The 9,757-nt window shown below is 38.8% G+C and overlaps 1 protein-coding gene across 2 annotated transcripts; it reads left to right on the top strand.

Moving 5' to 3' along the window:
- Positions 1–1,312: 1,312 nt before the first annotated feature.
- On the top strand, positions 1,313–9,123 carry ESM1 (endothelial cell specific molecule 1). 2 transcript variants are annotated; one of them, XM_048850093.2, is made up of 3 exons: positions 1,313–1,838; positions 7,017–7,172; positions 8,495–9,123. In XM_048850093.2, exons 1-3 carry the CDS (start codon positions 1,628–1,630, stop codon positions 8,593–8,595), a joined length of 468 nt encoding a protein of 155 aa, XP_048706050.1. In that variant the 5' UTR covers positions 1,313–1,627; the 3' UTR covers positions 8,596–9,123. The 2 variants fall into 2 exon arrangements, with proteins under 2 accessions (XP_048706050.1, XP_048706049.1); XM_048850092.2 differs by having other exon boundaries at positions 1,323–1,928.
- The last annotated feature ends 634 nt before the right edge of the window (positions 9,124–9,757 follow it).

Genomic DNA, 9,757 nt, shown 5'->3' with positions numbered 1-9,757 from the left:
GCTGTCCTGCTCTGTAACAAGACCTACTCCCCTTCAATTTTCTCAGTCTCATCTGCCTACTAAGTTGCAACATTCAGCATTTAACGTTTTTTTCTTAACCATTGCAAAGTTACAGAACATGCAAAAATTTGGGCATTGAAAGGTCCTATTCTATGCTATTCTGTTCCGCACTGCACTTGTCATTGTAGTATCTGAGTGCCTTAAGTAATGTGACTAACAGCTGTCATGTGTTTGCTCTCTCATCAGCTCTCCTGGGGGGAGAAGTATGCATACTGGAGTGTTTTGGTTTGGAATTTTTGTTATATATATACCCACACCCACATGTTGCTATATGTTTATGTTAGAGAAGACAAGGTTAACAACATAGGATAGGTGGCCACATACAGAGTTAGGGCTCGGTCCTGTTCCCATTAACTTTGATGGCAGCAGGATTTGGGCCTTAGAGGTTTGTTTAGTGATTATATTGATTTTTAACTCTTCTGGAGATTTTTCCTTTGCATCAAAATGTTTCTATCCCTCTGCTGACTCATCTGTCTTCCTGAGTTGCTGGCCTGTTTGCCATTTCTTGTCATAGCTCTGACAGTTGGAATAAACCTCAAACTGGGGGAGGAGTAAGGACTTTGGGCCTAATTCTCCTATCAGCTACCCTGGTGGGACTCAGGATTAACGCTGCCTAAGCTGATGAAGTGAGATCAGTGTGAAACCGGAGTAGGTGGGAGGAGAATCAGTTTGCCCCTGTGTAGACAGTGATGGTGAGGGACTGAGCTTTTCCCTGTGATCATTAGGTAATTTTAGGAAATTAAATTGATCATTTTCTGAAGTTTCTGGAGAGGGACCTACAAAATACTGGCTTCTGTCTGACTCATTTCGTAGGTTTAGCATTGATCTTTGAATGAAAAATATATCTATCTAACTAAATGCTGATGAAACTGGTATTTAGTTTTTATGAGTATCCGTTCAGTGCAAAGCAACAAAAGTATCACTCACATTTTTTGGCTCTTATGTTAGCTAAAGGGCATAATCACATTTTCTTCTTTGAAGTAGCCATTCACTTACTTATTGAGAAGAAAGCAAGGACTTATTTTTTAAAATGAGCTTCCTTCAGCACTGGTACAGTCGGACATGATTTTTCACCTGGCCTCAGGAACACTATTTGTAGGACAAAGCGGTTCTGTAAGTGATATGTTCAGCCTCAGAACAATTCCTGTCCTGAAAGAAGGTATGTAACCGACTGAATTTTTTTGTTTTTTGTTTTTGGCAGACGTCCTTGAGCATTTGAGACGGATGTGAGAGCGTTTTTAGTCCTCATGCAAAACAACCAACTAAACATAACAGATTACATCAGCTCAGGCTTTTCAATTCCTGGATGGCAGCGGAGTGCTAATCCAACCTTCATCCTGGATTTCACAAACTAAAACAAGGGAGGCTGGCAGGAGGACAGCACGGTCGGACTGAGGAAATTGACGACGGCGAAGCATGTGGGCAACACACTGTATAAAGCTCATAAACTTGTAGGCTGATGTGCAGCTACTTCTTTGGATTCCTCATTGCTGCTTCTCTCAGCACAAAACCACAAGGCTGAATGTTAAACCTGCTCTTTGGAACTGAGCGTTTAGCACTGTGAGACATGAAGAACTTCCTGTTTTTCACCATCCTCCTGGTACCAGTGCACATCGGAACTGCTTGGAGTGCAAAATATGCAGTTGATTGCCCTGAACCTTGCGACAGTAATGTGTGTAAAAGTACTTTGCGCTGTAAGCGAACAGTGCTTGACGACTGTGGCTGTTGCAGAGTCTGTGCAGCAGCCTTGGGGGAGACTTGCTACCGCACTGTCTCAGGTATGGATGGTGTCAAATGTGGGCCTGGGCTGAAGTGCCAGTTTTACACTGAGGAGGATGACTTTGGTGATGAATTTGGTATCTGCAAAGGTAAACAATATTCACTTGCATGCATCTACTACCTAAATTTATTGCTGGCATCCTGCTTGCAGAAAGTTAAGATTGAAAAGTGGGATTTTTCATTTCAAACAATAATATTATCCTTTGCAAAGAGGAGAGTGAAAAAATATCCTCTCATATTAAAAGAGATTCTCTTTCCGCTGTTTAAGGGTACTTAAAATGAAAATCTCTCTTCAAATTGTGAGATCTGTGAAGAAATATTTTGGTGGATTGAAACTTGGAAGGCCTGGGTACTAGTCTTGGCACTGCCATTGATTGGTTGTGGAAACGTGGACAAATTTTAAAAGCCCTAGTCCCGCAAGTAGATCGATGCTAGTGGATCTCTGAACCTGCATGGAGCTCCACTGGGCTTTGCACAGATACAGAGGTCCCCCCATGCATTGTAACTTGCAGGATCGGGGCTTAACATCTCCACCAGTAAAATGGGAATAATAGCACTACTCTACCTCACAGGGGTGTTGTGAGGATTAATTCATTAGTGTGTATGAGGTACTCAGATACTACAGGCATGAGGGCCCTTAGTTTACACAGTCTAATAGCATTACTATCAGTAAAAGACCTCAGGGGCCAAAGTCATCATTGATGTAATTTCACTGGCTTCAATAAGGTTATACCAGGAATGAAATGGCCCTGGGATTTTTAAAATCATCTGAATGATCAATATGCAATAACATTTTTCCAGTGGAACCTGCACATCGATTTCCTTCAGCACAGAGCAGAATGGTATCCCTTCATCAAATACATACACCAGTCACATTAAATAGGAGATTTTCTTAAATGAGAAAAAGTATTAAACTACAGAAAATTATGATGTACAAATTCCAAATAAAATAAATAAATAACCTAATAGGGCACAAATGCAGTGAGTCAGTGTCTACCAAGAATTCCTTTGCCAGTGAAATTTGTAGATACAGACTCTCTTCTGAAATAACGTCCACAAAACTTAAGAAATCTAGGTGGTTGTTAGATGTCTGTGAATGTGCTGAGAAAGAAATGAGCTAGGGCCAGATCCTGCAAAAACACATGTAAATGGATTCACATATAATACATACATGTAACACACAGAGAAATTTACTCCCATGCATGCTTGTGGAGGAAGCTCTTCATGTTTAAATGATTCCCAACCCAGTTTTATTTTCATGGACTATAAGTTTATGGTCTAAAGTTCCTAGTTTAGGTGCAGTCAACTGTAAAAATGTATGTTACTGAGTTGGTTGATGCTAGTTGATTTTTAGTTTATTGATTAGATTGTAGTGCAAAATACCATCTATAATTTATACAAAAAATACTTAAAATGAGTATATACTTTTGCTTGCTCATGAAAAGTTCTTTGTAATTGTACATTTAAGAATGGGTAAAAAGAAATGCTGAGGAACAGGAGTTCTGAATCTCTGGAGCAGGATGAGGTTATGCCACTGCAAGAATATGTAGGAACTCAGGGTGAAATCTTGGCCCCACTGAAACCAATGAAAATACTCCCATTGACTTCAAAACAGTCAGGATTTCACCCTTAGTTTTAAAACAATACTCAGGAGCTCTTTTCCCATAAATTCCTTTGTCCGATGTTGTATGAGTCTCATTCCTCATGCACTTTTTTCTCCTTCATCTCATTCTCTGACATAGTACAGTCTCCTTTTAGCCATCTGTGAATTTTAATATGAAAAGTACAGTGCTGAACAGGTATTGTACCGGTGACTGTTTGGTAGCAGATCATACTGCTAGCAGATGGGGGGATTTAAATATTTAAAATATATCATGAGATTCAGAATTCCTGAGTTTTGTCCTAAACTGTATCATTGACTCACTTTACAAACTGGTAATCTGAGGCTAAGTCACTTGTCCAAGATTTCAAAGCATTAACCAATCTTTGTAAAGTTCTTGGAGATCCTTAGATAAAAAGTGTTATGTCAGTACATGGTATCATTATTATGATTATTTTAATACCAAATTAGAATAAACAGTACAGAGACCTGATGCTTTGCCCTTTTACTAGGTACTGTCGTTTTAATGTTTTTGTTATTTTTGTCATAGTGAAGGCCTGATCCTGCTCCCATTGAAGTTAATGGGAGTTTTGCAATTGACTTCAGTGGCAGCAAGATCAGGCTTTTATTGTGCATAAAATTCTAACAGTTAACAGAAAAAATTACTCCAATTTCTCAGGCCTTTAAAACCTGGACAAAAAATTGATAAACTCATAGATTATTCCACTATGGACTTGTGTGTGTTTATTATTATATTCTATATAAACTCCTATACCTCCCTCATCATTGCAGTATCTGAGCATCTTCCAGTAGTGCATTAAGCAATATACCTAACATCTGTCACATCTGTTTATTCTTTCCTTCATCTTCTCCCTTAGATGAGAATTGTGTGAGCAGTGTTTGCATCAAGAAGTTACATACCACCTTGACCCACAGTAATACATAAACTCAGTACCATGAGGTCTTTCAGGAATATTGCAGGAAACTGCCATATCTGTCAGCGTTTATGTTAGAGAAGGCAGGTTGAAGAAGTGCATCTTGCACTTGGAGCAGAAGGTGGCAAGGTTTGTGATGGTCTTTATGTGCTGTGGAAGTTTGTTCCACAGTCTCAGACTGACCCCGGAGAAAGCTCTGTCTCTTATACAGATGAGCCTTTCCCCTACCATAGAAAGTTCCGTTGTGCCTGAGGTCATCCTGGAGCATTAGGCAACCTTTTAGATATGCTGGGCCCAGGCCACTGAGCCCCTTGAAGATAAGAATCGAGACTTGAGTACGCTTGCTCATAAATGGGAGGCTTAATTTAGGGTGGTAGTTGCTTAGAAACAATGTATCCAGGTTTCAGAGTAGCAGCTGTGTTAGTCTGTATCCGCAAAAAGAAAAGGAGGACTTGTGGCACCTTAGACACTAACCAATTTATTTGAGCATAAGCTTTCGTGAGCTACAGCTCACTTTGCATCCAATGAAGTGAGCTGTAGCTCACGAAAGCTTATGCTCAAATAAATTTGTTATTCTCTAAGGTGCCACAATTACTCCTGTTCTTTTTAATGTATCCAGGGTGAGTTTCTTTCTTTTTTAAAAAAACTTTTTAATAAGGCAAACTTACAATAAATCATTAACATACTGCATCATACATTATTTATTACTTGTTCAGGATCAAATTAATGTTAGAAGAATGAGTCTAAAGATTCTGACTTCTTGTCTGGGGAGCCCTCCTCTGAATATGCTAAAAAAGGGTGAGCAAATTTCTAAATACCTGTCCTCTTTTTGTCACTTTCACATTGGTCCATCACCAGGACAGTCCCTATTTTACTATATGACAATTCCATAAGAGGAGAGGTCACATATTTTCAGTAAAGTGCAATACAAAGTGTTGCTGCTAACTATAAAAAATAAATTAATTTGTTGTTCTGTTTAAAATGTTGATCCTTTTCCAGAGCATTAAGCAAGCAGGTCAGGGGATCTCTAGGAAGCTGGCATTTTGTCATAAGATGAATCTCTTCAATAATTTCCTCTCAAAACCTTCTTTCTGGACATAACCACCACATGTGCAAGTATCTTGCCCTTACCCCACAACCCCTCCAACAGACCATTTCCCTAGTAGCAAAAATATGCTGGATATTAATTGGAGTCAAATGACATCTATGCGGTAATTTACTCATATTGCAGATATATATCCCCTGTCCGACATAAATCCTTCACCCATCTTTTCATCTGGGCTATTTTCTTAACATCTTTTCCAATCAAAATTTTACATATCTTACAAATTAAACCTTTTGTTCCAGCTTGCTCCTGGGTGAGCTTCTCAAATGTTGTTAAAGGTCTAGATAGAGCCGGCATGTATCTGGATTTCACAAATACAATGTTTGACTTTAAATATTGACAATTTAGGATCTTTACATTACTGCATATTTCCTTGTATAATTTCAAATCAGAATCCAGGAGCAGCTTCCAAACTGAGTCATCTCAGCACCTCCCCACAACAAATACTCCCTTTGATATTTCTTGGGGATAAATTCCTGACTAATGAAAGTAGCTGAAGGAGCGGGCCCACGGTGAATTTCAAACTATTGCATGTTGGAAGGAGGAAAGGAAGATTCCGTCTCTGAATGAGGTGTTGGCACCAGTTGCTCACGGCTGTCTTTCACAAGGCAGGAAGGGCATGGGTCAGATTCACAACAAATCTTGGACTGAGATTCCTTTACAGTGTCTCGTACTTCTTTAGAAGTGAATGTTCTGCACTCCGGACATGCAAGAGGGTCTTTGTTGGCTGGCATAGGGGGAGCAGATACATGCTGTTTAAGAAGCCTTGCCAAATGAGCCTGAGCTTTTCAACAAAGTAGAATGATCATTCTTCACAACACTTGGTGCTGGGTTTTCTTGTGGGTTGTAGGCACTCAAGATTGATGAAGAGGTTTACCATGCTGGATAGCTCCTTTGGGCAGGATTTGGCAGCTGCAGTGGAGGCTGATAGGAAGGTTCTGTTGTCCTTAATACAGCCTCACCAGAGGCTGCAAATTGATTATAAATTTACATAAATTAATATTGAGCCTGGCCTGGAAGTTTAAGAAACTCTGAAGTATTCCTGTTGTTAAGAGAGACTATTTGTGCAAATTGGATTAAAGAAAACATCAGATAGTACATATATTTTAAACTATACATCCAGTATAAATGCATACTTATGCTCAACATTTACATTGTCTTTAATTTGCAGTATAATGCTACAAGTTCTTCAGGGAAATGGTTATCAGGATACATTTTTAAATAAAATTGTGATTATTGCACATACTATTGGGGATGAAAGATGTATAAAGGAAAATAAAGAATAACCATAATCAATAATAAGTGGAAACTATTTGAAACAAAAGTTGGCATTTCAGTATGCTTAAATCCCAATGAAAGTTCTTTTACTTTTAAGAACATATGCAGATAAGATATTAAGAAAACAAATAGCAAACCACTACTGGAAGGCATTCAGATACTACAGTGATGAGTGCAGTAAAAGAACCAGCATAGAATAGGAACTGCACCTTTTGGGATTACTTGGGTAAATAAGGCTTTTGAATTTGTCTTCTTTCAGAATGTCCTTATGGTACCTATGGAATGGAATGCAGAAAAACTTGCAACTGCCAGTCTGGTATATGCGACAGAGTAACTGGAAAATGTTTGAAGTTCCCATTTTTCCAACTTTCTGCTTCAAAGCCACCAAACAGACGAAAATTAATTTCACATACAGGTAAGACTTGACGGGGCACTTCATTTTAATTGCTCAACCAGCACATTGTATATTGTGTATGTGTACACTGATGATGCTATGCAAATAAGTAATAATGCATGTTTTATTTTTCCCCACTGAGAGCTCACAGTAATGTTTTACTAAGCTTGCTACAGACAAAGAATTACATATAGGTGCATCTACATTAGGGAAAAGGGTGTAACTTTAGTTAGTAAATAAAATGTGTTTAAATCCTAGTTTGGAAAAGTCAGTTTGTAGTTATAAGCAGGTTAAGGTAAATCGTGGGGAGAAGGGGTAGGCCAGGTTTACCTCACCAGCTAATGTGTGAAAATTATAATAGACTTGTCCACACATGTGTTAGCTAACACATGGTAATAAAATCGCCTTTTTTTCCAGTGGAGACCACGCTTTAGTGAACTTTACATGTTCTTTAATTCCACAGCAAACTGCTTTTTGTGTCAAATTAGCTAAGTTGCTCATCACTACACATCACATGGGAAAACTACTTTGAAATAATAAATTAACTGAGATTGAAAATTGAAAATGATTTTTTTATAGTTACAAGCATTTATTCTATTTAAAGATTATACATTTAGCTAAACCTACTTACATCAGATGTTTCCAGAGTTTTAAAGATTTACTGGGGATACGGGTATATTTGGTTGGAGGAAGGAGAGATGTATCTTTGAGATACCCTGTTCTCATGAGCTTCCCATTTCTGTTTTCTCACCTATCTTTGATCCAAATGTCTTGCAGACCCAAAGTTTGAAGTAAATGGGAGCTTTATCATTGGTTTTAATGTGTCCAGGGTTTCACCCAGACCTTGAAACCTCTAATATTTACTCAGCACTTGAGACAGACCAATTAATGACAGTAATATATTTCATAATAGTTCATATGAGGATCCCAAAGGACTTTGCTTAATATTAATGAGTCTTCATGAGTCAGGTACATACTGTGGGCCAAATCCACAGCTAATGTGACCAGTATAAATTCACCTATTTTCATCAGCTGATGATCTAGCCCCGGTTGTTGTTATCAAGACACAGAGAGGTTAAGCAACTTGCCCAAGCTCACACAAGAAGTCTGGGCCAGAGCTGAGAACTGAACCTAGATCTCCTGGTTCTCTGTCCTGTGCTTATTAGCTCACACATCTTACAGGCTATAATTTTGGGGAAATAATGTAACTAGATGACATGTAATGTGGATTATCAACAGAGATTTTTCAAAAAAATGTTTTCCAGCCTAGAGATGTAGATGTATAAAAACATTGTATTTAACCCAATTTATGTGATATTCACTTCTTTTTTTTTAACTTTCAGAGAATGACATGGCATCGGGGGATGGTAACTCTGTAAAGGAGGAATTTGTCAAAGAGAAAGTAATTAGCTCTCCAGTAATGAAATGGTTAAATCCTCGCTGATATTTACTTACATTGGTAGGACTTTCAAATGACCGCATTTCTCACACATTATTGAATATGCAACAACACACTTTAAAAACAAAGTACATCTATAGCATATGAAAATGTAACCTCTGAAGACCAGTTGTGATTCTGTGCATCGTCAGAAAAAATGTTTACTTACAAAATAGACTGTACAGTTTATATGATTTTTGATATTTGTTTTGATAAGTATTTCAACACTGAAATGTATTATGGATTGCTGAATGTATAGTCATATTGAAAACCAGTACCTCCCCCCACCAGCATTTGAACAATGTGTAAGGGCCCATTCCTGCATTTCCCATGCAAGAAAATTCCTGTTGAATTCAATGGATGTTTTGTGTGAGTAAAAGCTGCTGATGTGGAGCCAACGTTAGGGTGATGCAAGTTAACAAAAGCTTGGAAATGCAGAGTTAAAAACTGATGTCTTTGACTCACACCAGTAAGAATAATACTAATGTAAAGGGCACAATGGTGTGAATTCAATAAATCAACCTTAACTTTGAATATTTTGGCTTTTGTTAGTTTTGTGACAATTAACAAGGTGTAAACATTACTTTAAGCCAGCGGTTCTCAAACTGTTGGTTGGGACCCCATTTTAATGGGGTTGCCAGGCCAGCATTAGACTTGCTGGGAGCCTGGGTTGAAGCCCAAGCCCGAGCTCCACCCAGATCTGGGGCATCGGGACTCGGGCTCTGGCCCCCTAAACCCCCACCCAGGGTGGCGGGGCTTGAGCTCCAGCCCCATCTCCCCCCACCTGTGGCAGTGGGGATCTAACCACCCCCCCCTCCCCAGGTCACATAGTAATTTTGTTGTCAGAAGGGGGTCGTGAGGCAACAAAGTTTTAAAACCGCTGCTTTAAACTCATCATTTGAACTTATACAATGTGCATTACTTACCTGACATTATGTAAAGACACATACAGTATTAAAGTATATTCCCAAGGGTGGCTTTTGTGTTCAATAGCCTGCAATGGCCCTGAAGGAGTACTGGAGTATCAGCATAAATATGCATTATAAATAATCCATGTCAGAGATTCTGGAGACACTAGGATACCCTAGTGACTAATTCTTCATCCCCTTCTTAATGCCTAAACTTTCATCCCCTTAAGGGGTTGTAGGAGTGGCCAATTGCTCAGTCA

The sequence above is a fragment of the Caretta caretta genome, chromosome 5, assembly GCF_965140235.1.
Source record: "Caretta caretta isolate rCarCar2 chromosome 5, rCarCar1.hap1, whole genome shotgun sequence".
In the NCBI taxonomy this organism is placed as follows: Eukaryota; Metazoa; Chordata; order Testudines; family Cheloniidae; genus Caretta; species Caretta caretta.
This window is presented reverse-complemented; position numbering and strand designations above follow the sequence as displayed.

Coding starts and splice junctions, on each gene's coding strand:
- ESM1 (XM_048850092.2), top strand. CDS start 1,628: ATGAAGAACTTCCTGTTTTTCACCATCCTCCTGGTACCAGTGCACATC. Junction 1,929..7,016: donor TGAATTTGGTATCTGCAAAG/GTAAACAATATT, acceptor GTCTTCTTTCAG/AATGTCCTTATGGTACCTAT. Junction 7,173..8,494: donor AAAATTAATTTCACATACAG/GTAAGACTTGAC, acceptor TTTAACTTTCAG/AGAATGACATGGCATCGGGG.